The sequence below is a fragment of the Orbicella faveolata genome, unplaced genomic scaffold, assembly GCF_042242905.1.
Source record: "Orbicella faveolata isolate gen_17 unplaced genomic scaffold, um_ofav_v1 contig_35, whole genome shotgun sequence".
Taxonomy (NCBI): Eukaryota; Metazoa; Cnidaria; class Anthozoa; order Scleractinia; family Merulinidae; genus Orbicella; species Orbicella faveolata.
The window spans coordinates 27,054,187-27,079,401 of NW_028301564.1; the positions used below are offsets into that span (position 1 = coordinate 27,054,187).

At 40.6% G+C, this 25,215-nt stretch overlaps 2 protein-coding genes across 3 annotated transcripts; both read left to right on the forward strand.

Annotated features, from left to right (window-relative positions):
• Positions 1–578: 578 nt before the first annotated feature.
• Positions 579–9,877, forward strand: LOC110043479 (uncharacterized). 2 transcript variants are annotated; one of them, XM_020748929.2, is made up of 5 exons: positions 579–929; positions 4,123–4,267; positions 5,717–6,739; positions 7,372–7,495; positions 8,460–9,877. In XM_020748929.2, exons 2-5 carry the CDS (start codon positions 4,189–4,191, stop codon positions 8,659–8,661), a joined length of 1,428 nt encoding a protein of 475 aa, XP_020604588.1. In that variant the 5' UTR covers positions 579–929; positions 4,123–4,188; the 3' UTR covers positions 8,662–9,877. The 2 variants fall into 2 exon arrangements, with proteins under 2 accessions (XP_020604588.1, XP_020604587.1); XM_020748928.2 differs by having other exon boundaries at positions 589–929; positions 7,360–7,495.
• Positions 9,878–10,395: 518 nt separating this feature from the next.
• On the forward strand, positions 10,396–24,489 carry LOC110043535 (uncharacterized). Its single transcript, XM_089273146.1, has 9 exons — positions 10,396–12,232; positions 15,491–15,774; positions 17,371–17,555; positions 18,109–18,342; positions 18,678–18,746; positions 19,179–19,265; positions 20,133–20,990; positions 21,705–21,773; positions 22,472–24,489. The coding sequence occupies exons 1-9, from the start codon at positions 12,179–12,181 to the stop codon at positions 22,801–22,803; spliced, it is 2,172 nt and encodes a 723-aa protein (XP_089129272.1). The 5' UTR covers positions 10,396–12,178; the 3' UTR covers positions 22,804–24,489.
• Positions 24,490–25,215: the final 726 nt, after the last annotated feature.

Genomic DNA, 25,215 nt, shown 5'->3' on the forward strand with positions numbered 1-25,215 from the left:
TCCCGATTCCCGGCTATACCTGTCATTTGCATGAACGATGAGTGGTATTGTATCCCGGAGGAACTCCCATAGGAAAAGGTCGGGGATGCTCTTCGGAAAATTTGAATTGAACCCCTAAAGGAGACCAATCCGGGCATGGGTCGAGCTTTATTTGACCCCTAAAATATACCACTTAGGAATGGGCTTGATTACCAGCCGCTGTTCTGGGAAGGAGCCCGGGCTAGTCTTGAGAGACCGGCGGAAATCGAGCCTAAAATCGGAAATAAGAGAGTTTTTTAGTTGTTTTCTCTTCGAGTGCACCCTACTTTGGCAGCTAAAAGGTCCGTAAAAATAGTGGTGTTTCGTCACGAACACCGTAAGTGAGACCAGAATCCGTGATTTATACCACTAAGCGAGACGACGACCGCCCCCGAGCTTTTCGTATGGGATTCTCCCCGGGATTGTATCACTTTATTATTCTGGGGCAGATCTAGGGGGAGGGTGTAGGGGGTGCGCACCCCCCCCCCGAGATGAAACCTTCTTTGTGTTTGCTTTTAAAATTTGCTTACCTCACCAGTCAGTAACGCCATTCCTTAGTGGCGCACCCCGTCCTAAGAAAAATCCTGGATCCGCCCCTACTATTTCTGTTAATATTCAGTTTCTGATTATTTCTGCTGTTCCCGTGATAGGTTCACGGCGACGTCTTTGTGTTCTTCTTATCGCAGTAACTGTTATCTAAATTTCGCAAAATGACTTGTGATGAGCTCGTAATGAGAACTATTACGAAATAACAGGGTTCAAAAGTTTACCTTGTCAGTATCACCTTTCAAATTTAGGATCGAATGGATCTAAAATTAACATCACGTACGCCAAAGCGCAAAGCAGATAACCCTCTGTATTGTGCTGCTTTGAAATGGACGAGCGAAGAGATATCTACTGACCAGTGTTGGGTAAGTTTTGATATCCTTGCCGAATTGGATCTCGCAGGGTTTGCATTTGTTCTAATAACATTGACTGTATAGAGACGCTTTTGTTTTGTTCTGCTCAGTCATGTCAATTTGCGTCATCTTACGGTCTCACTCCTAGAGCTTCTTAGGTTCCCTCGCCAGGCAAGCCGCGTCTGATCAAACTATCAGTCGTTATGCAAAGATAATTCACTCACACTTTATATTTCCACCGTAGACAGTAAGATCACACGCAATGAAATTTCAGAACGATAGCGCGTAGAGTGCTGAGAGCGGCATGTAACAGTTTCTTTGATAACCACAAATGAAGTACTGTATGTTTGTGTGTGTCGCAGACGCCTCTGCCGAAAATCTTAAGACTCCGAAAAAAAAAAAAAGGAAAAGAGGACGACCAAAGCACACACGATGATAATTTTGACCTTAGATCAGTTTAGACGATCTCGAGGTATTTCTGCACGTACTCCCGGTACGTACCTCAAAGTAAACCGCTTTACAAACTTTGATGCCCTTTACTTGCGATCGTGTGATTTCCTGGGGGAACGGAGATAAGGTGATTGAGAAGAATGTCGTGCAGATCGAGAATTTTTCTAGTAGGGGAAGGAGAAGAGCTGCGGGGTTGAAGAAGGGGTGGAAGGAAAATGGCAAAAGAATTTGTCATGAAAGCGTGCACCAGGATTCTTCTAACACACTAATCTACTATCAGGCATTCTTAACGATCAGGCGTTCTTATTACATACATTAGTACGCACGTTTAATAATTAGTCCAGTTCTGTTCCTCTCTCTGTCACCCAACTCTCCCGCGAGAGCGAAGCGTTGTGTGACAGAAGTGACTACCTATATACAATCTTTAGACGAGTCATCGATGTCAGAACTTGTAAGGGTGAATATTAGAATTGACCAGAAGATTATCTCGATAGTAACGCAATTTTATTCGCGCAAACCCCTTTTAAAAAGTGGATTTGATGCTAGGACTTGAAAGTCTTGTCTGGACTCTCGACAGGTTAGTCATCCAATAGTTGCATCAAGCGTTCTTTATTTCATAAAATAAGAACGCCTGATCACAGGTCATGCAGAATCCATCCACGGACGATTACATCTCGGTAAAACGTGACGAGGAACCTTACATTCGTTGCTGTAAACACGCTGATCATGCATGCAAATTCATGGGAAAACTGTGGACAGAGGTGTAATGTGATCACATTAACAGTGGAGGTGGGAAGGGAGAAGTGTGGAAGAGAAATTTTAAAATCTAATGCCAGGGCTCATGACCCCATACGATGTTATCATTAACAGGATGCGCAGGAGAAAATTGACTGACAGATCGCTTGAACTGTCATCTATTTCTACTTTAAAGTTGTTGATAGCTGTAGGCATGTTTTGTTTTAAACAGTCTTAAGTCCATAAGTTGTGACTTCAGATTGTCGATCAGGAAGATGCTCGGAGTGTGGGAAGCGCGAATAGCCTTCGTGGAGTGACTCGAGAGAAAAAAGGAAAATGCTCTATAATATTCAAAACTTCTTTCGACGTAGAGCAACTTTAGAGAACCTTACTTTCACTGGTTGTCGTAACATGATATTGCAGCTCCCATGGCACTTCCGTATGATAATCAATCAAGGTCTAAAATATCTGATCAATTAAACTGTTCAAGTTTCACAGCGTATAATTTGTAAAAACTAAAAATTTTTCAAAACCGAAATCAATATTCACGATAATTGTAAATTACCTTTATTACTACTTTCAAGTGAACAACTACACTCTACAATTTTTCGATCAAGTACGTACCTACTAGTTCGACATAGTGGGTTTTAAATCTTTTACAAGTACAGAATTGTAGCATTGAAGCCTTTCATGACTCATTGTTCAATTTAACGAATTGACGTCAGTTTTTCATCCGTCCGTCCTGTTATTGATCAGAAATTTCGTTGTCACATTGTTAAAGTAGCTGTGGGTTTGAATCCGCAGACTACGTTCACTATGTCATGACGAAATTCATCACGCGTGAAAAACTGACGTCGATTTGTTTGTTTTGTTTTGTTTTGTTTTGTTTTGTTTTTTTTGTTTTTGTTTTTTTTTTTTTTACAATAACGAAAAGGCAGAAATCATATTATGTCCGCTTATATTTACAATGAAAATTAGACATCGAACGCGCGAGAATTTCTGCAGTTTTGTAAAAAGCCTATTTTACAGTTGTGTGCGCAGATCATCTCCTGCCTTGCTAGGTCACCAAGGGCCTCTTCATATGAACCCGGTCAGCCGGGCTGGCTCGGTTTCCGAGATCTCGCCTGGCCACTCTTTTGTTCGCACAAATTTCGATGTGTTCATATGAGAAGCCGAGCTGGCCCGGTTACCGAGAACTCGGTTTTTGCGACCGAGATCTCACCGACCGGGATGAAAATTTTCTACCCCGGGTGACCGGGACGAAACTTTTTTGACAAAATAACTTCGCTTTCGCAACACAGCGGCCAAAATGGCATTATTTTTGCCTTGTATGCGTTTCACTTCAGAAGTATGCGAATTGGCTTTATTAGTAAAATTACAAGAGTCAACAAAGCTACGATAGCCGTGAACGATTCAACTTTATGTCGCACCAGTTTTTTGAATTTCATCCCGGTCGACCGGGCTGAAATTTCCCATATGAACAGACAATAAAATTCGTCCCGGTAACCGAGCCAGCCCGGTTACCGGGCTCATTTGAAGAGGCCCTAAGCAGACAACTGTAAAATGGCCAATTACTTTGTTACAGCGTCTTTAAATCAATTAATATTAGGGAGTTTAAGAAAACCACGACGACAACGGCAACGGGAACGTCAGCAAACAAAGGTTTAATGAGCAGAACAATGGCTGTGCAAGTGCGTTATAATTCTTGGTACATTTCTTTGCCGTCCCCTGCAAAACAACAACGCGAAATGACCAAATTCTGCGTTGTCTGGAGAACGTGAACCACGGCGGGTAATTTTTTGAATTTTTATTTCAAATTTATGGCTGTGTTCCAGGATTAGTTTGTGATAGTTTTGACAGTAATAAACAAAGTAAATGACTTCAGGGTACCGCGAGATTCGTAGGTAAGATATAAATTCATCTTTTAATCGACGTTGTCCTCAGGGTTACTTGAACTCCCCATTAGATTATTCTCAACTCACACCCTATCAGCTGTTATTTGTTTCGTTTATTTCTGCAGGATATTCCAAGCATGTCCCAACGACATTGTCACTTATCAACAACCTAGTTTTGTTGTGTTGAAGTTATGCGCTGTCTTAGATGGTCACTTTTTGTTATTTGGAATATATTACTTACGTGTAGCGTGTTATCAAACATCAGGGCAGGTATGTGTAACTAACAGACCTCGTACCCAGAGTCCTTTGCGATACGTCTGATTGTGTGTGTAGCCATTTGTAACATAGACCACGAAGTTAACAAGTATAACGAACAGCCCTCGTACCCAGAGTCCTTTGCGATACGTCTGATTGTGTGTGTAGCCATTTGTAACATGGACCACGAAGTTAACAAGTTAATTTTGTTGTTTTGAACATCATACGTCTTCCTCATTTCACCTCCGAGCTTGAAGAAAACCCCAGAATTTACCATCCTTCTTAATCACCGAAACGTTTTCTTTTTCATAGTTTAATTCAGTGTTGCTCGCACTTTGAATAAACAGATTCGAATGAGGCTACCTGTGGGTCTATTGATTCCAGGGGTAGGAGGAGGTTTGTTAGCTGAGCGGGTCGTTAAAGGTTTGTAAGAGATCTACCTTAAAAAGAAGAAGAAGAAAAGAGGGTACAGCAATACTTATTTCCCAACAACACAAATGCCATCATGATATTATTTATGTAGAGTTTATTAACCGTCACTTCTGAAGATGTAGGAGTGTTTACAAGGAAACAGGTTAACCCGCCTGCCAGGGTAACGCTAGCTGCCTTGCAAACACGACGAAGAGAAAAAATAGGAAATGTGTGAGTGCTAGGGTAACCCGCTTGCTAGGGTAACCCTCTCTTCTTGTAAGCAGGCCCTTAGTGTTTAGACAGAGTTTTTTCAGAATGCGTTATTTCGTCATGTTTATTACCGCGGTTTGTTTTTTATTTCTGCTTAAATTGTCTCGCTACAAGTCTCTATCAAAATTCTATCTGCCAGTTGGCGTCTTTTCACAGAACTCAAATCTCGTGGAATAGCCGGATTTCAGGTTGTGCTAAAAGGACCTATCAGTTGACCTATATACTGTGCAGATTGCACTAACAAGGTTAATTATTATATGGCTGTCTCACAAGGACTGGGAACTACCGAATTCACGAATTTGATTGGCTGAAATCGATGCTGCATGACCGTGGTCTAGATTTTCCCATCTAGAGCGGCATCTAGACCGGTTACAATTTGGGGTGAAAGAGTTGCAAACTAAAAGACAAAATTATTGACTATTTTTTCTAAAATTATTAGTGGGAGTGCCAAAAGAGCCTGATGAAAAAAAAAAAAAAAAAAAAAAAAAAAAAAAAAAACAAGTAAAAAGGACGAGAAAACTTTGGCAAATTTAAGTCCAGTTTATCGCCATTCGCAAGCAAAATGTCAGCTAGTACAAACCAGTTACATTAAACGATTCAAATTTGTCTTGTTTGCCATATAATAAACATCTTATCAACCGAGCTTAGTCGGTCTGTGTGGGCGAGTATTGACCTCGGTCGGGTCAGGACCTCGGTCAAGATTCTCCCATACGGACCTCCTGCTCGGTTAATAAGAGCTAAAGGTTACAATTTCCATTTCTATCTTTTATCGCGTCCGTTTAGATGCAGATGAATGCAATATTTGTCACTCAAATGCCTCTTGCGTCAACACGTCAAGCCCATATACTTGCGTCTGCAAGGCAGGTTTCAGCGGTGACGGGCATGACTGCAGTGATATAGACGAGTGTGCCTTGAACGTCCACAAATGCAACACTTCTGCGAATTGCTTCAACACGCCTGGGTCATACGGATGTAACTGTTCAGCGGGTTTTGTTGTTAATAACAGTGTTTGTCAGGATGAAGATGAGTGCGCACAGGGCTCACACGACTGCCATACGCATGCCCTCTGCCATAACACCGCTGGCTCTTACAACTGCAGCTGTAAACATGGTTACTATGGTAACGGATACAACTGCACAGACATCGATGAATGCTCTTTACAGCTTGACAGGTGTCACTCAAATGCAAGTTGCTTGAACGTTCCGGGATCTTTTAACTGCACTTGTAGAACAGGTTTTACCGGAAATGGCTCCAGCTGTGAAGATGTTGACGAGTGCCTGATAGGCCCGAATTTAGGTTTAACCGGAAATGGATCAAGCTGTACAGAACTCGATGGATGTCACCAAGAAACTGGAATTTGTCACGGCCAAGCGGTTTGCAAAAACACATTCGGTTCCTTTGTCTGTACCTGTAAATCAGGTTTTACATTAAATGGAAGTGATTGCGTCGACATCAACGAATGTGACCTCGGGGTAGATAAGTGCCATATCAAGTCTTCCTGCGTAAACTCGAATGGTTCGCACAGCTGTATTTGTTTACCAGGCTACACAGGAGATGGCTGGGAGTGTTCTGATATCAATGAATGCGCATTAGATGTTAATCCGTGTGACGAAAATGCTACATGTGGGAACACTCTAGGGTCATTCAAGTGTGCATGCCTCAAGGGTTTCCATGGAGATGGCCTCGAGTGTAAACCTGTTAACAGCTGTCTCTTATGCCACAAGAACGCTCTTTGTACAGAATTAAGCGACTCTTTCGTCTGTCATTGCCAAACTGGCTTCTCAGGCGATGGATACAACTGCTCAGGTATGTTTCGTGCGCGTGAAGTTGCGCCTTTAGTCGAGCTCCTGGGCTTTCCTATCCATTTACTCAGCTGGTGTACAAATACTTAGGCGCAGAGAGCAAACCTGTGCTAATAAAACACTCCACCTCGCGATTCCAAGCCCTGCTATATCAATCCCTCAACGTCTCCTTTGTTCACTGAAAGGTATTGGACTAAAGCCCAGCGTGTTAAAGACGAGTTCGGCTATACTGATTTATCTTGCATTTCAAAGAACAAATTAGGGAATTCCGCGTGGTAACGAAGTAAGAGCAACAAGCGTGTGATGTGAGATGTAGGATGTCTTAAATAATTGAAAACTGGATCCTTGGATAATGCAATTGGCTTAGCCATCATGGTATGTGAGCGATTATACCATGCTTTATAGATATGGTAAAAGTACGCGTAATATTTTTGCGTTTTTTAAAATTTTATTTCAGTTTTCTGTATTTTGGGGGCGTTTTCAATAAAACAATAGCCAGCTCGGCGCTACTCGCTTTGTTGGCTATCTGTCATCTCATATCGAAAGCGCGCTCATATATTGAATGGAATTGCGAGTTTTAAGCACTGAATTTAATTCAGTTACCTCCTCCATTTCTCATTTCAGTTATTTCAACAGCTGAAAATTCTGGCCCAAAGACAAAGGAAGTTTCCTCGACGCCAGCTCAGTCAAAAGTTATCATTGGTTCCGTGGTAGGAACCGTAACACTTTTACTTCTGGCGGGGGTACTGTTGGTCTGCAGGTAGGCAAGGTTAATTATTTCACAAAATCCCGAAATGAATCTACTTTATCTCACAATCTATTGGATAATTATCGGACGGGAGATAATGGCGAGCCTCCGGCCAATTATTATGGCCTCAAAGCCGACGACACTTCGACGTTTCTTATACTTTCTCAGAAGACAGATAAATTTTAAGTTTTTGTCAACCGAGAATGTTCCGTATAGTATTCTCTTTCATGATTTTGCCATGCTCCACACCAATGGCAATTTTAATTATATTTCCAGTTAATTATTATATTATATTGTAAGACAATGGTAACTAATCATTGAAATTTCAGTTAACCGTAACAGGAGAAAATTAACCTTTAGCAGTAAAAGGGCCAAAAATTTAACCGTTAGGCATAAAAATGCTCAAAAATTAACCGTTAGCCGTAAAAGCCACTGCCCCATTGAGACCCTCTCAGAGGGGGCACCATTAGACGGTAGTGAGAGTACGGGACTGAGTGCAATTACAAATTTCCAAAGCTTTGCTATGCGTTCAACGTTTCACACCAATCTCGTAGCGACACTGGTTTTCCAAAAGTGCACGCATTTCTCAGGCCCAGTCCACACTACGCCGGAGGAATTTGAAAGCGCAATAAGTACCGGTCATTTTATATTTGTGGCTGAGTAAAACTCGGACAGGGAAATCACAGTATTGTCGTGATGTCATCGTTTACGAAAAGCCTCGTTTTCGTGACGGATTAGTGTGGACGGTAGGCTAGTCTCCTTCGCAGCCGTTATTAGGGTCGTCACGCAACGCTTCTCCCCCACTAGTGGGGGAGAAGCGTTGCGTGACGACCCTAATAACGGCTGCGGAGGAGACTAACGGTAGGCCTAACCGTAGAAATAAAGCGGCGTTTTGAGATTCCTTTGGCGTAGTACAGTGTGGACGGGCCTCACGGTCACGATTCAGAAACGCTGTTGTTGGCTTTACGTCTTGCAGATTGAAAACAAGAAAAGCGAGCAAGCCAATGATTCGTCACGCCAGCACAATAATGAGTCAAATCGACGCGATCATGCTGGACGACCAGACAGACACTGCACTGGATTGTGTGTCTGTCAGATCATCCCGTTTTTCCATCCCAAGCCTTCATCTTTCTAATTTGAGTGTAAACAAGACGCACAAAGACGATTCGCACCTATGACGTCAGTCAGAGAACTAGCGGATTTATTTTTATGTTACCCCAACAACAGCCCAGGAGTGGATCACATGGCATCCTAGCTGATTCGTCTATTTCACTTTCTCGAGAGAGGACATCTCCGCGCGCAAGCGCAAGCTCTGATCACTCGTGTAAAGCACGCGTGTGTGAACATTTCTGAAATTTGCATTTGCCCCTGCTATACACGTGTGAACGCGTAGAAATGAAACAAACAGAGGGAGGAAATGCAGCAACATTTTAGCTTGCCATCGAGTTTGCAAAACGGCGCCCAAAGGACGGATGTGGGATGATTTTAAAGGGACTTGTATTATTCCGCTACGTGTTTCCAGAGAAAAGGGAAATGACATTCACTTGAAACTAACAGGGACGTTTCATCGGAAGTTTATAGAAGACTGTTTCGGGGCAATATCAACAGCAGCATAAGGAAATTGAACTGATACAATTTTCCCTTGGCGATCGCGTGATTTGGGGAATCCCCTGGAGCAGGCGACAGAGACAAACACGATGCCATCAAAGAGGTTCAAGTTACTTCATTATTCTAGGAATACCCAGCAAAATAGACTTGCCACTACAAAACCTCTCAGGCCGAGTTGAGAAAGTAACGAAGTCGCTAAACCCGAGTAACCAACGCAGTAAACAAAAAATGGACTTTGAAAAAGTCTAACAGCGGAAAACCAAAAAAAAAAGTAAAACTGAACAGTTTCTATATCTACACCTAAAAGGCCAAAGTGATGTAAACTTTTAGTCAAAGATAAAGTAGCAATTATCGATAATAGAATGTAAGATTTTGTTCTCAAGTATAAAGGACTGCATTTTCAGCTTCTTCGATGTTCATCCAAAGAATTGAAAATGGTCAGATCAGGCCACCTGATTATTTCAATATTGAAACGGTAAAGATCACAGTTGTCGATTGGTTTTTGTAACCCTTCTCGGTGGGTTTTTCTGGTGATTTCTTTCAGTTATTCACTATGCGTACGTACGCTAATTTTAATGGCAACGTTCAATAACCGTGTGAAGTTTTAGTATAGTCGTAATATACTGTCATTGTTATACAGCTGTGTTTATTATAGTCCAACTTGCCTTGCGCTGTTGTTCAACTGAGTTTGGCTTATATGACTATATAAGAAATGTTTGGTACAGTCATACTCTTTTATTTAGAAGATGTTCACATTAAATGAAGCCGCTACACTCTGGAACAGAACTACTGGAGGTGAACTTACTAATTTATTGAAATTAAAAATGCTTGACTAGTGCCAAGGTGGGCGCCAAAGGTTATTACCCCGTCTTTCCCCATCTTCGTGCGCCTTACTGTTGTTCGCTGTTAATGGAAAAAAAACACAGGTGAAGAGGGGGACATGGGTTGAACAAGAACTTACCTATACTGTCATGCTCAAATAAGTAACAAACAAATCTTTGTCTTCGGTCTCAATAGTTTCGTTTCAGAGTTGCATTTTAAATTCACACGATCTTGTCGGTCTCACACAGGTACGGTAAATACTGAAATCATTCTTAATTTTATATCATAAAACACGTCAAACGAGTGATATATTTTCTATCTGTTCTAGAGCAATAGTTTTGTTCATAGTCAAATAAAATGAAAGTTTGGAACTAAAATATGCTACAATTAACCATATGTATTTCAGTTTATGAGTTTGTCAGTGAACCCTCAAAGTAACAAATTCGGCTATGGCGATTCAGTTAACTTATTATCTTAATATCTGGAGTTCAAACACACGCGTAGGAAAATATTGGAACCAAACATTCAAATATTCGGACGCAATTAAATTTGTTGCTTACATTTTGCGTAGAGAAAATGGTCTTAACATGGGTAACATTTTTTTTGCCTCTCAAACAAAATAATTGCGTCGCTGACGTCGTCGTTGGTTTTTCCATAACTATGAGTGACGGTATGGTAGATATTCCTCAATAAAAGCGCATAAACAACAATATTTATGTAGCACGATATTTTAATTAAAATCAGCTGACACAACGATGTGCAGACGAAACGAGACATAAAAAAGCAAAATAGAGAAAATCGGTCCTGCGTTAAATACAGAATTTAATTCCCATGGGTGTTCGGATGAAATTGTCGCGTGTTTACCCCAACATAAGTAAAAGCGAACAACATAAGCAGAAGGATTCCTTTCGAAACTGAAAATGACGATAATGCAGAGTAATGGACCCTTATCAGGTCATTTTTGTAACTTAAGAAACCTCAGCAAAGTGCTCCGATTCAGTCACCAGTACTGTGTGGGCGGCGATGGTTCTGCTCCGTTCAGTTCAGTTCGCGGTTTATACCCCATCCGCTATCGGTCAGTTGATGTTTTACACCGACCGTTTTGCGAGGGATCCAGGGGGAACTAGTGATTCAGGTGAACCGATCCTTACCTCACTGGCGATTGGTTGTTCGAAAGGTGATGTGTAGTGCTAGCCCAGGCAGATTTCTGAGAAAAACTATAATTAGAAAATTAGTAGCAGGATTTACTTTTCAAAGTAAAGCAGCGAACACATTGTGAACGTAAAAGGAATGTTTGACAATTAGCTGGGAGGAGCAGAATACCCAACTAGGAAATAGCTAAAAGTAGCTTTTTCCTTTTCTGCCGTTGTTTAGTCGGTCGCTGAACTGATGGTATAAATTACTGCCTTGAATGGTGTCCCGAGAAAGATCGAGCTGTCCAGTTTTAAGTTTTTCGGAAACGTTTCGTAGATACTCGTCGATTTCTGTCAGAACTTCGGTTTCTTGAAGTAAGAGGAAACAAATTTTATCTATTGATGAACACTCAGAACTGATTTATTAATATCTTCTTTACGTACGATGATCTATTTTGGATTCCCGCTTAGTCGCTTACGCAAATGTTTTCCTGAAAGAGGCAAGTCACGGTTGACCTCTAACAGAGAATTTGAAGCAACCTGTAAAACGTCCGCTCAGCCTATCTCGTCGATTTTTTGCGGTTTTCAATACTGAAAGAAAAACACACACTCAGCGACGACTCAAAAAGCGACAGCGATCTCTAAACTTTTATATAAATACTGTTATTCGCTCCTTAGACAAGGCTGCTTCCCGTAATATGCGTTCAAGGAAGTCAACAAATCACCGGATGTCATTCGCTAAAAGAGACGTGTTTAATCTGACCTGAAACGCCTCTGCGACGCGTTTGAGAAGCTATTCATAATTATGACTGCTATAAGAGTTAAGTTGATGAAAAACCCACGCGTTTCTGTCTGCGTTCATTGTATTACACGGACATTAACTGAATACTGGTCAAGGAACTAAATTTAGTGTTATTACGTTAAACTCACATGACTTCCTCTTTTAGTTTAACTTTCGAAAGTTAACACCCGAAAGGAAGAGAATAGTTCAGCAGTGACTGTTATTTTAATCTCATTTCGTTCAATCTCTCTCTTGACAGAAGAACTCGGCCTCGCGCAATAAGCTGAGCTCAGTTTCACCTGTTCTTTCACATAGTGAATTGCAAAATACCGCGGGTACAATAACCAGAAAATGGAGAAAATTAGCATCTTTATTGTCCTCATTGTCTCGCTGTTCATCCCTGATGTAAGTACATTTTATATTTTTAGGGGAAGCGGGTAACAGGTAAAATAATTTTTAGTTTGCAAGATTTTCGTAATATTGTTGATATGGAACTTGTAGCATTTTAAGTTTAACTACGATGGATATTTCTTAATGCGCAGGGTACATAGTTCAGTTGGTTTATATTTAGCAAAGTCTGCGAAAAAAGTTTTTAAAGAACTGCAAAGTGGCTGTTGACACAGTTTTTAAAGGGAAACATTGTATTTCACGCGTAACAGTCTTTTTCTCGTAATATTAGGTTCACTAGCTAAAAGCTGTCTTTGTTGTGTCACTGAGGTCAATATAGTAGAACCAAAAAAGCACCGGGCTAGTAATATTCAATCAAGACAAGTTTGAATTTTCAGTCAAACCTAGGTTAGGTTGTAATAAAACAATTGCCATTCTTGTCTCAGAAAGATGCTAATTTTTGCTAAATCTGTTTTTAGGAGTCATGTTTGTCGGATTTTTGGACTATCGTTTAATTTAGTTTCTTTTTCAAACCAAGTACTGTCGGAATTATTGTGTTATTAGCCATTCTACCACGTGCAACAACACTATTTGCATATTATACCATACCACATGTAGTTAGGAGAATCTGGTTCTACCAACAGTTTCATTTGGGGGGCGACCAATTGCAATATTCTCCAGGACTTTAACTTAAATACGTAACGCCGATATTTTAAATGACGTGAACAATTTATCATTAAGATGATGTCTTTTTTTAGCCGACGAATCGGAATATTTGTTCGGTGTGACTATTTATTTATTTTCATGCGCGCGGCTTTTTCTGACAATTCATATTTCAGTGGCTGCACTCCTCAACGACCTCCAGCCGATCTCGACTGAAACTGAAATTTTCACTGATTAAGGGCAGATTACACAATAGGCACTCAGGAATTTCATATTTCAGAAAACTTTGTTTTTCACTCACTCTGTTTCTGGCTGACATGTTCGCTGAGGTTCTCAGGGCTTATACTGATTCATTCTTAGTTAGAGAAATAAGTTGCAACAATATAACTTTTTAGTGTTTTATTTTCGTGATTTGACTGAGAATTAGCTGGTGTGTCCTGTAAGATGCACCGAAACCGAAGTGTTTCCACGTTCAATAAAGTTAATTACAGGATTTCCTTTATCAGACAGAAATTTCATGTTCAAGTCATTCGTTCGCGCGCCAACAATTTACCAGTTGGGAGAACCTGGCTCCACCATCAGACATGTTCTCCTTGGTGATCAATTTCACTATGGCTTTATGGCCTTAATTATTTCCAACAGAAAATGATCTTTCATTTAATTTGTTCACTTGTAGAAAATGATAATTTATCACTGACCTAGATCATGTCAGGCCTAAAACGGAACCTGCTCTCAAGGTTTTGATGTTTTGTAGTAGCGGTGTCACGCTCTTTTCTTCAACGACCTCTAGCTGACTTCGACTGAAACTGAAATTTTTATTGATGAAGGGCGGACTTGTTGCACAATAAGCACTCAGGAATTTCATATTTCAGTAAAACCTCGTTTTTCGCTTACCCTGTTTCTGGCTGACGTGGTCACTAAACGTCGTAGGGACTATATATATATTTGATTGTTATCTAGAGAAATTGTAACTATATCTTTTGAATTAATATTTTTATTGTTTCTTGAGATCACTCAATTCCCGATCATTTTGATGTCTGTTCCAGCACTTTTTAGGGTTTTAGCCGATCTCTGTCGAGTTTTAATAATTTTAAAGGTTCATGCTGCGCAAGTTCTGACATTTGGCACTAACGGCTGCAGTATCACTTGCAACCACCAAACGTCCTCTTATGAAAACTACTCTTCACTTCTTTGAGAAAATTTAGCCCCAGGTTCCTTTCGTTCTAGTTAGCTAGCTAATAATCTGCTTCTTTTTAGTCTCTGGTGATCGACTTATTTGAATTTTTATGACCTATACATCCCTTAATTTTATCTACTAGCACAAATGAACACAATATTTCAACTGCCTACAGCATTCTTAACTCTGTCGGGAATGGCAGAGATACAAAACTAGTAACGTGCAGTCGAGCACAAGGCGAGTGAACAAGTAACAAGTATTGCGCATGTCAGAGGAACTAGTTCTCGCTCCCTCTCCTCTCCTCGAGTAAATACGAGTCCAAAACAAATTTTGACCGCTGTGATGACGCATGTTGTTGTCGATAAGAGTACAGACAACGCTAAACCACATTCGATTTGTTTTTTACCACAATATCAACGTAATGTTTCTTTTTTGAGAGCGTGACCAAGAGCGTGACACATGGACTCTTATCGACAACGGCAAATTAGCCAGTCAAATTGCGAGATTAGTAGAAAATGTGGTAAAAAAATGGTTTATTGAAACTTCATCGGGGTAAATACGCCGTTTACAACTGCACGCGTCACTCTACTTTTAAGGTGGCTCCATATATAGGGTAATCATTTATGCCGTTGCGCGCGCAAGTGTTACGTTTTGAATAAAAATATAAAACAAACTGCGGTCAGAAACATAACAAAACAACGCATGTTATAAAAACCTTGATTTTAGAACTTAACGTTTCGTGTTAATGTTTTGAATGCTGTTTTTGCATTCGCTTTCACACCCAGTCCTCTCAAACTTATTACATGTAATAACCAATGATTAAATAGTGTTTAGCTATCATCTCCGTTAAAATTGTGGGCTTTAGTCTTGAATTATATATGCCCCAACAAATGTGTTTTATTACTGTTTTTATGGCTTTATTTGTGATTATCTTGAATTTCCTTCGGTGAAATCTTCCAAAATTTTTTACAGCACATCGCTTCCAGCGGGATACGAATTTTAAACACGAAAAAAAGTAGTGTTTGTAAGGCAGTTTTTTCGATTTTTTCAAATTTATATCTTTAACCGTTTCAAAAAACCTGGTCTTATAGATTTCCCTGAAAAAAGAGCTCCGACTAAAGTGAAATATTTCAGTACTACCAATATGCCAAATTTTACGGAATTTCAAACGAAGGAAACGCGAGAAAATTCACTGTCAGTTTTGCTTTTTGTGCTTATGTTGACGTCATAAAATATCCAAAAACACTGACGTTTTCTTTCGAGCGCGTACAGATTACTTGAGCTTTCGTCCTCAGCGCGGCGTGTGATCGTAAAACTATAAAGAGCCACCTTAAAAGTATAAAATTTAATATTTGCGCGCGCATGACTTAAATTTATATCGGTATTTCGAAGAGAGGTTAGTCGTTGATTACTGTTCACGTGTTTGTTTATGACAGGCTAGCTGCGGTATGTGTAGTATGAACAAATACTATGAAAAAGGAACAGGCTGTGTAGAATGTCCGGCTTGTGGTCCAGGAAAACAGTTTACGACCAACTGTGGGTACAACAACGCAGGAGAACGGACGTCGGCTGCACAATGCGAGCAGTGCTGGGAAGGTGTGACATTTAAAGCACAGCTGTCAAGCGATGCTTGTGACAACTGCCAATTGTGCAAGAACGGGAAAATAAAGAAAAAGGAATGTACCCTGACCAGTAACACAGTCTGTGAATGTCCACAAGGGTACGATCCGTGACAGATTAAAAGACGGACCATTCTTTTTTTAGGGGGTTGGGGAATTTTCTTGGGCATGAAACTTTTTTCTCATATTTAGGCTGTGCATGATTTTTTTGATGAATTTTTTTTAACTTCAAAAATGGGACCTGGATAGTAGAAAACACTTGCTAAGTTTTTCCCCCTAGTCTCTCCTCGCACGATCTTTTTTGCCGCCGCGTTTTGCTGTGCAGGAATTTTTTTTGAGAATTGCCTAGTCCTCCTCTTCCCCCAAGAAATAATGGTCCGTCCCTAAAAGCAAACTTTTTTCACTCATATTTAATAACCCCATCCCATCATTGATGATCATTCTTTAGACCTAAAATATATAAAGGGTGGAGTAGAGAGTTAAATAATGGTTACTAATTACCTATAGGCGAATCTTTGCTGACGTCATTGTTCACATTTTTCCTCATTAACACACGACTTTGCGCATAGAAGGCATCATGCTAGACACGATTTTACTAGAAAAACTTAAAGAGCTTGTGGAACTTAGTAAGTGGTGAAATTTTTGGCTCTTTGGGTGTAATATTCGAGGAGAAATTGGCTTTCAAAAGCATCAAAATTTCTGTGTGGCAAAAGCGCTAATGAGCTCATACATTGTTTGTAAAATTTTGAGCTTTTAAACCCTCGTCGCACAAAAAGTATTCAATATATCGCGCTCAAATTCCTTGGGACAGAAAATCGTGCTGTGCCCTTTCAATATTCAGTATTAATCTCTTTGTAGCTCCATCAGAAACTGTATCGCTTATGGTAATGAGACAAATATTGTAAACAAAGATTCGCCCATTAGTATCACCCAACTCAGAGTGGACTAATGTAAATCCTGCATTTTAATTGGCTACGCTACTAGAGGACTATTAGTAATAGTCCTCGAGTAGCGAAATTAGTGCAATCGACCGTGACGCTTTCTTTCGTTTCATTCCCAAATAAAAATTTCTTCAACTTGCATTTGCTAACTTTATTATTGCCTTTTCTGTCCGACTAGTTGGGTGATATTAAAACAATTAGACCCTTCGCCCTCAAGGACCACGGGTCAGTAGCCCATTCGGCTTCACCTCGTGGGCTATTGATCCGTAGCCCGCAAGGGCTATGTCTAATTGTTAAATATATCTTAAGTATGGTTGCTCTGCTCTAGTCCCTTATGGTTATCTAGGGCCGCCAGTACTCTCTTTATTTCTTGTAATTAAAAGTTAACTAATAGTCCCGGAAAATTGGAAGCCAGGCCAAGGCACTGGCCCTACCTGCTGGCTATTTTTCCTTTTTTCCTTGGGCTTTTGGCCGAAAGATCAAAGGTGGAAGATAAGAACCGACTGAACACTGTCTAGATTCTGTGTTTGCAGGCTATCTCTAGATGCGATATTTGTAGTTTTACTCCATTTGACCAGTCTTCCATATGGTTTTGAACATCTCCCTTTTATTGCAGTCCGGAAGATGTGTCTGCCTCAGTTTAACTTGTGTCGGGACCAAAAAGGAATCGACCATGGATTCTAGGAAGAAATTTATTTTTCGTCTGTTTTATGTTCTTCCGTGCTCTTGATCTGACCCTTTCTTATCTTGTTGCAGCACGTATGAATATCACGGAGTTTGTCGTCCTGTCTTGACTAAAGCGCCTGTGACAGCTCCGCTGACCACTCCGAAGATTACAACGGCGGCTCTTCCAGTGACTACTGCGAATGCTACAACGACGGCGCAAATATCAACCCAAACAAATGAACTTCCAAAGGATGAACCCATAATACAAGTACAACGTAAGATGGTCATGATCTTCATAACCTATTGAATCTACTGGAGAAAGTCGTTAGCGAGGAGTCAAATAATCTCTTGATAAAGCAATAAATTCTCAGTGCTAACGTTACAGGAAAGGCATGGAGATTATTATGGAGAAATGCTATTTCAAACGTAGCGGTGTTTCTCACATCAAGGAACCACTGAAAGATTCTTTAATTTTTAAGTCTGGGTTGACTGGGTTAATTTCATTGTTCAGCACGACACTTACCGAACAATTGTAACAGTAAGGTGCTTCATCATGGCGAGAAAGAAATTCTCCAATCTAATTGGTTATCAGCAGGCCCTTTTGAGCACTATTTTCCTGGATTAAGCCTGGGTTTAAACCATTGTTTAGCAACAACAAGTAATCGAATAAGCAAAAGGTGACTGAGATATTTGATCGAGCTCGCAAAAAAAGCGAAAAATCTCGCTGTCATTGCTGCAGAGAAGCATTTCTTCAATGTAGATACTTCTAAATCAGCTCAAAAATTTCGATCACGAGTAACGAATTTACCTTGACTTTTATTTGAATAGCACAACCTGACAGGCCTTTTCCCCAACCTGGCTGGATTGTTTTGTTTTGTTTACTGGGGTTTCTGTTCATCGTTGCCTTCTTATTTGTGTCGTTCCATAAGCGAACACGCAAGCAAATCAGCGGTTTCTGCTGCCGGAAATACGGTGTCCTGTGGTCTGATCTGGAATCCCAGCCTACTTCCGATTTCATGACAGCAGAAGATCACTATGAAGAAAAAGTAACAAACACAGCAAGTGAGTAGTCCATAAAAAATGTGTTATCCACCCTGATTCACTGCTATAATTTGTGGGGATTTTTGTAGACTTATTTAGACTATCTGTGAATCTATTGAACAAACTGGCTAGATCGCGAATTGGTTTCTGTAAACAAAGCCAAAGACAAATAATAACTTCTCTCCAGAATTACTGTGGAAAAGCTCGATTGCTAGAATCCGTACTTTGACATGTTCAGGACCAATCTATTTTGGATCTGTTAAGATAGCCCTCAGTTTATTGTTTATTATTATTATTGTTATTAATAATAATAATAATAATAATAATAATAATAATAATAATAATGTTATTTTCAGATTGTGCCACGCCCATTCCTCCCTGGGACGATCCCGCACCAACAGTTGTGCAGTCGTCGTCAACTTCAGGTGAGAAGTTGCACGGTGTGTTGTGAGCATGATGTTGTGTTGTCATCACGGTTCATTTTGACATAAACGTCCAATTTCTTGATACAATACCAGTACATTGCTGAGTAAACAGGTAGTGAGAGTACAGAGAATAATCAGCTGAGGTATATCGTGTGTGTGTAGGTTGCTGTCTAATCAGTTCTAAAAAACTTAATAATACGAACATCATGACGCGGCCGGTCAGTTAGAAGGACAATTTTTCAAACTTGATAAGCTGTTCGAATCTCTGTTAACCGTTTGTTAAACTTACAAAAAGAGTTTAACAAAGGCACACTCGTTTTTTGAACAGCTTGATATGACTAAGTGGTCGTTTCTTAAATTAAATTCTCCAAGTTAAGTATGTATTATTTTATTCTTTTGATGTAATAAATCGTTTTACTTCCCTCGGTTTAGAACAAGTCTATTGCAGTTGTTCGACCAAGGACATGGAAGAGGAAAAGATGCAGTGTGCTTGCACTCAAACTACCCAATCTGCTTCAGGTACCTTAAAGCAGAAGTACCCTGTTCACACTCTTGTAATCTGCTTATTTAAACTAGGTTACGAACTCACCTAATTGATTAACAATTAATTACTGGACGAGTTCGAACAATACATCGTGATTTGTCATGCATTGGTGAGCAGGGCTTCGGCAAATAATTGACCTGCGAGACTCTGACAAACCCAGGAGCCATAATATCATAGGGACAGCCCCAATACTAGGAATGGCGCGCTTACGGTCTCCATCCCCGATTATGGCTCCTGACAAATCACGATATTTTGCAATAACTGCGTTCAATAATTGTTTTATCATTCGATTACCAAGTTTTGTTTCATATTTAAATCACTAACCCTCTGGCAGCTCAGGGAAGCGACCTGCCTTTTTTCACTCAAGAGCGTGATTACAACTACACATGGGCAGACCTTTATTTTTCGGCAGTTATTTGCAGGTCACGTGGTGGGCTCTCGGCCAATGAAAAGGAAGAACAAATACACTAGAGGCATGCATGTCTTTAAATTGAGCGGTCAAAATCGATTGATTTCTAACTATTTGTAATAATTACATAAGAACAATGCAAACCCTGAGAGGACAAATCATGTTTCTTCCAGCATCTCAAATACAAAAAACAATTGAAAAAAAATTGAAAAACAAACAAACTCACATAAAAAACAACAACAATAATAACAATAAGACAACAACAAACAATACAGAGAAAAGGATTATTTGTTTGGGCTTCGCATCAAACGCTTTGTCTAGTATCTTTATCCAGTGTAAAACGACAACATCCAGATCATTCAACAATTTAATGGAATTAGTTTCAGAAGTATAATTTTAAGTAAAAGATTATTCTTTTCATTGTGTGTTTTAGATCCAACCCTCGACAAAATAGCCCACTGTTCGTCCTCATCCGAAACAATTTCGAACGAACTGCAGTATTACTTTCAAGGCAAGAGACAAAGCGGACGTTCGCCAACCCGAAAGAGTTCTCCAAGTCATTCCACTTCGTCTGGGGTGTCTTCCTCGCGCTCTCCTTGTGTGACTCCAACTCCTCCACGGGGACTGTCACCAGATTGTCATTGTGTCACGCTTTCTTCATCCTCAAGTTCATCAGGCGTGACTCCTGATGAACGGTCTCATGAGCATCATTGCGAGACAGCTTCATTATCTTCAACTTGCGAGATTCCAGCTCCTCGTCATGGGGTGTCACCTAAAAATTGCTTTGTGACTTCTTCAGCTTCATCTTCGCCTGGTGCGACTCCTCGTCAGCGGTCTCCAGATCGTTGCGTGATGTCGTCCTCGTCATCGTCTTGCGTGACTCCTCTCCGCGGGCAGTCCCCTGATCTTCCAAGCATCCAAATCCAGTTTTCCGATGAGCAGGAAAGTTCTAACCAGAGTAACGAATGTTCAGAGATTCCTGTAAGTATCGAGGCGTGCGACGAGAAACGTGACGTACCTATTGCACCAACAAATATCAACAGCAGCTCCCCAGCAAGGCAGAAGAGAAGCAACAGTCAACCTTCAGGGAAAAGAAAGAGCCTCAGCCCCACCAAAGATATACTTCGTGTATGCAAGCATGAATTGACCCTGAAAGCCCGTTGCAAGGAGGCTGCGGACAAAGAGAAAGATGTACATCCAGTCTTAACCAATGAAGACGCGGAGTTCCCTGTTGGGATTGACATTAAGATGGATGGAATAGAAGATCTGAAAATGAAGGCGACTGTTGCAGGTAAACACTTAAACAGTTTACTCTTGTTACATATGCATGGTGTGAGCTCTTGGTGAGTTATATTTACCCAAAACCCAGTCTGTGGGTAGGCTCTCGTGCAAGTTCCGCTCACCGACTCGTCTCCCGCAGCTTCGTCTTTGCTTGTGCCACAGCATATGAGAGCCGGCTGTCATGCTATCCAAAACCCTTTTTATTACTTTACGACCTTGAGAGACAAATTATGCAGTCAGCTGGCAATGATCATGTTTTGAGTAGCAGTCTCTCTAGGAAAATTGGAGAGATTGGGAAGCCTGCAACGTGTTTCATCATAAGTATAAAGAAATTCTCGAATCTGATTGGCTATTTGAGCACTTATTGCACGGTTTCCGCGTCACGCTTTTGTTATTGGAGAGTTTGCGTCATTTGCGTGAGCTGCCATCGGACGGTTGTACTTGAATAGCGCAGTCCCTCTCTTGTGGATCTCGCAGACAAAATAATACCCCTTTTTTTTTTACCAAAAACTTAACTTTCAGTTTTTTTTCTTCAAATTCTGTTTAAGTTGTGATTAATTGTTAACAGGACTTCGTGTCGTCCGATTCTATGTGTAATCATATTCGTGATAACACAAATCGAAGTTGGCGTTTGTAAGATGTTGTTAATTGTTTCTATGATTTCAAAACGAATAGGACTCCACTCTGTTCCATTACCAGTTTCTTATAACTGTTTCTCTTTCAGTTAACACCCGGCGTCCATGTAAGTATCGACCAATTAAACGTGACGAAGACGTCGAGCATCGCTGCCCAGGTACGTAACGTTATTTTCTTCGCATATGAAGTGATTTCCGTCTTTCCGCTATACTGAACCGAACCAACCCAACGAATGAGGGGTGAGGGGCGAGGAGCTAACCGTCAACGCTCAACGGAGGGAGGGGTACTCCCTATAATGGAGTATACGGGGAGGCTCCACCCGAAAGGGGAACCTTTCTCAGGCTTCAGGCGCACAGAAGGGTAGGAAAAAAAGGGCAAGTTAGTTTGTCATTTCGTTATTTTAAATAGCCTTTAATTAAAATTTTTCGAGCAAACGCGCCCCATTTATTAGGCACAACATGAAAATGACAAGAATTAAGATTTCCTTTTTGAACGCATTTATTCATAATACGGGTCAGTTGTGAAAGTATGTGAACAGGATACCTTTTCTGTCAAAATGGTGTACAAAAAGGGGAAATTAAAGGATTGGATCTCGGGGCGGAGCGTGGAGCTCCGTAGAGTACCCCCTCCTCTGGACCGTACTCAGTCAACCTGAGCTACCATGGCGCATGGTATTTGTTGTTCACTGGTCGTCGCCATATTTGTTGTGACTGGTTCCCGGAGGAGAAAATAGTTCTTGTAGAGAAAATGATACTCATTTAGAAATCACCCAAAAGAGCACTGTGACGCTGGTGTAGCTACCTACAGTAGCTTCGTGAACTAATGATAGCTTTGTCTGTTTCCTTTATTCAACAGCGTGTAGTCCTCTACCAGATGACTCATTTTTTAAACTCATAAACAGAGAGAGACTGTGCCTGAAGGAAGATATTTGCAAAGAGCTAGACAGAAGTTATAAAGAATTAGCTATTCTTGGACGAGTGGAATCTGGGATGAAGGAATACGAAGCTAATTCAAACCCTGCTGAGCGCGTCTTGGAAAAGCTCAGGGCTCTGCATCCGGGAATGAAGCTGAAGGAATTTGAGCAGATGCTTCTTCATATTAAACGTCTTGATGTAGTGGACGTTATACACAATCATCACTTGTCTTGCACCTTATGCCGAAGAAATAGATTTGACGTTAAGGCTTAGTTTTGATCTTCTTTAAGGCGGAAAACTAGTCGCTGATAAACTAACCCTTGATGTTCTAGCTTTTATTTAGCTCTCTGACAAATGTCCACAACATATGGAACTCAAACTGCAATTACAGAAGAAAATTCTCAGAAATGTTATTTACGGATGCGCGTAAAGAATTGCGCAACTTTAAAAAAATAATAAGCCTTAACATGATGTTTCCTTTAGGTTGTTAGTAAAACTGAATGACGTAATGGGAAACAGCTAGTCTAATTAGCACTCCGGTTAGACTGTGGTAGGCCTTAATAGTGCTCTGGTTAACAGCACTCTTGTTAGACCTACAAGCCTGGATATCAATTAGGTTAGCCTGAATAGCACCGACTTGACAGTAATTAACTTTCAGTTATTTGTAAGGGTTATACGCGTGAAGGGGATGGGGCTGGGGGGTGGGGGAAGTTTTCCGTTAAGTTTATGATGCTCCAGTTTAATTGAAGAGGAAAGCATACATATGTGTATCAATGGCTTCTCCTTTCTTCACGCTTTAATCAATCAGTGGAAAATTGCGACTACCCGGCCATGATATCTGTTGGTATTGTCGCTTTTTGTAGGACGCCATGAAACAGCTAAATACGTTACGTCAATCTTCGCCGCCGTCACGCGTTTATCAGCCACCTTTGTCATCCATCAAATATTGTCGCTACTGCCCGATTGGTCTAAACGCGTCATGTGACTGAATATTCTCCAGTTTTGAAAAACTGCGCGTGTTTCGAAAAATATTTGAAGGATAATAAACACAATAGCCTCCATTTAGCTTTTGAAATGTGCTCGGATATTTGTTCTTGGACAGTTCTCTGTTCCTCGAAGCTCACAGTTTTACTCGAGCTTTACTCTAGGAAAACTGTTCGCTTCTCGAAACAGATAATGTCCGCGGGTAAATATCCGAGCTTATAATCCATCAAATATTTTCGCTCGCGCGCAATTGCTCTAAACGCGTTACGTGACTGAATCATACCCCAGCCACAACTGGGGAATATTCGAGTGATATTCCCCAATTTTCAAATCCTGCGTGTTGCGATAAATATTTGAAGGATAAAGCCATTATCCGTTCCTCTAAGATCAAACTGTTCGCTTCTCGGAACAGATAATGTTTGCGGACAAATATCCGAGCATATTTTCGCTCCAAATGGAAGCTACGGTTTTAAACATTTTATATACCTTCTTTTCGCGCCAAATGGAGGCTATTGTTTACTTATCCCACATTCTTGTTCGTTTTCGGTTTATGCCTCTTTGGTGAATTCACCAGATCTAAACCTGGAAGCAGATTTTTTTTCACGGTGGAAATGTTAGAAATTTGAAATTTTCTAGTTCTTATCACAGTGTGTGCTTTTGAAGTACATATTCTACAGGAAAGTTCATTACCTGACTCGTGAATTCCACGTTAAATTTCACGCGAAAAAAACCGATATCGCACGAATCGCATAGCCCCGTTTCATTTTTGTCTGTGTGAATGTTGCAATATTCAACGCGCCTCGCTTTCAAGAGTCGCAATTCCACGCTGAATACCTCGCCTAGGGTAACCAATATGGGTGCGAGTTCTCTGAGCTATGCGATTCTACTGTAAATGTCACATACAAGAGTTGTACATGTTTCACTCCATTTTTTTCTAGACTTTGCTGGACAATTTATTAAACATTTTCAAATTGACGAAGTTCTCTTTTTCTGACTGCTAAAGATTGGGGGTACCTGTTCTTCAGTCAAGACTGAGCTGGCTATAATAAAGTTAATGTGTAACCAAGACCGCCTTGCCGAGAACGTCGACTGGAAAACTAATTCATATTCTACTTATTAGAATTTCACCTATCGGTTTTATCGCTCTCCTCAGTTCAGCATGTAAAGACAGTCGTTAGATGCATGTACGTCGAAATTCGTCATTTCACCGTGTCATTTCACAGAAGATGGCTTAAAAAATATGCCCTGGGGAACTCCCAAAATAAATAAATAAAAAAAGGGGGGGTGCTCGTCGTACCTTTCAGGGGTTAAAAAAGAGGTTTTGATGCCTCTTAGGGTGTTGAGCCTCGGGGGTCCACAGCGGGAGCTTTTGCATTACCTTTTAAGGTATTGGGCCAAGGAAAATATGACAGGAGCCTAAAAGTGTTGTTGTAGAATTGGTACCGCTTACGGGCGAAATAATTTCAAGCCACACCCACAAAACAGAGTCTTGGTACCTCTTAGGGATTTTTTTTTAAAATTTCAGACGAGTACCCCGTCCTTTATACGTGGGAGTCACCCCTTGGGAAAAAATGTACCAAGATTTTAAACGCACTCGAGCAACCATTGCTCGCTCACTAAAGTACGCTCTGCGCGATTTTTTTGAGCATGCAGGGCAGGAAAAACTGTACTGTCCTCACGCTAACAGGAAAGGGATAGAAG

Coding starts and splice junctions, on each gene's coding strand:
- LOC110043479 (XM_020748928.2), top strand. CDS start 4,189: ATGCGCTGTCTTAGATGGTCACTTTTTGTTATTTGGAATATATTACTT. Junction 4,268..5,716: donor GTTATCAAACATCAGGGCAG/GTATGTGTAACT, acceptor GCGTCCGTTTAG/ATGCAGATGAATGCAATATT. Junction 6,740..7,359: donor CGATGGATACAACTGCTCAG/GTATGTTTCGTG, acceptor TTCTCATTTCAG/TTATTTCAACAGCTGAAAAT.
- LOC110043535 (XM_089273146.1), top strand. CDS start 12,179: ATGGAGAAAATTAGCATCTTTATTGTCCTCATTGTCTCGCTGTTCATC. Junction 12,233..15,490: donor TCTCGCTGTTCATCCCTGAT/GTAAGTACATTT, acceptor TGTTTATGACAG/GCTAGCTGCGGTATGTGTAG. Junction 18,343..18,677: donor AAAAGTAACAAACACAGCAA/GTGAGTAGTCCA, acceptor TGTTATTTTCAG/ATTGTGCCACGCCCATTCCT.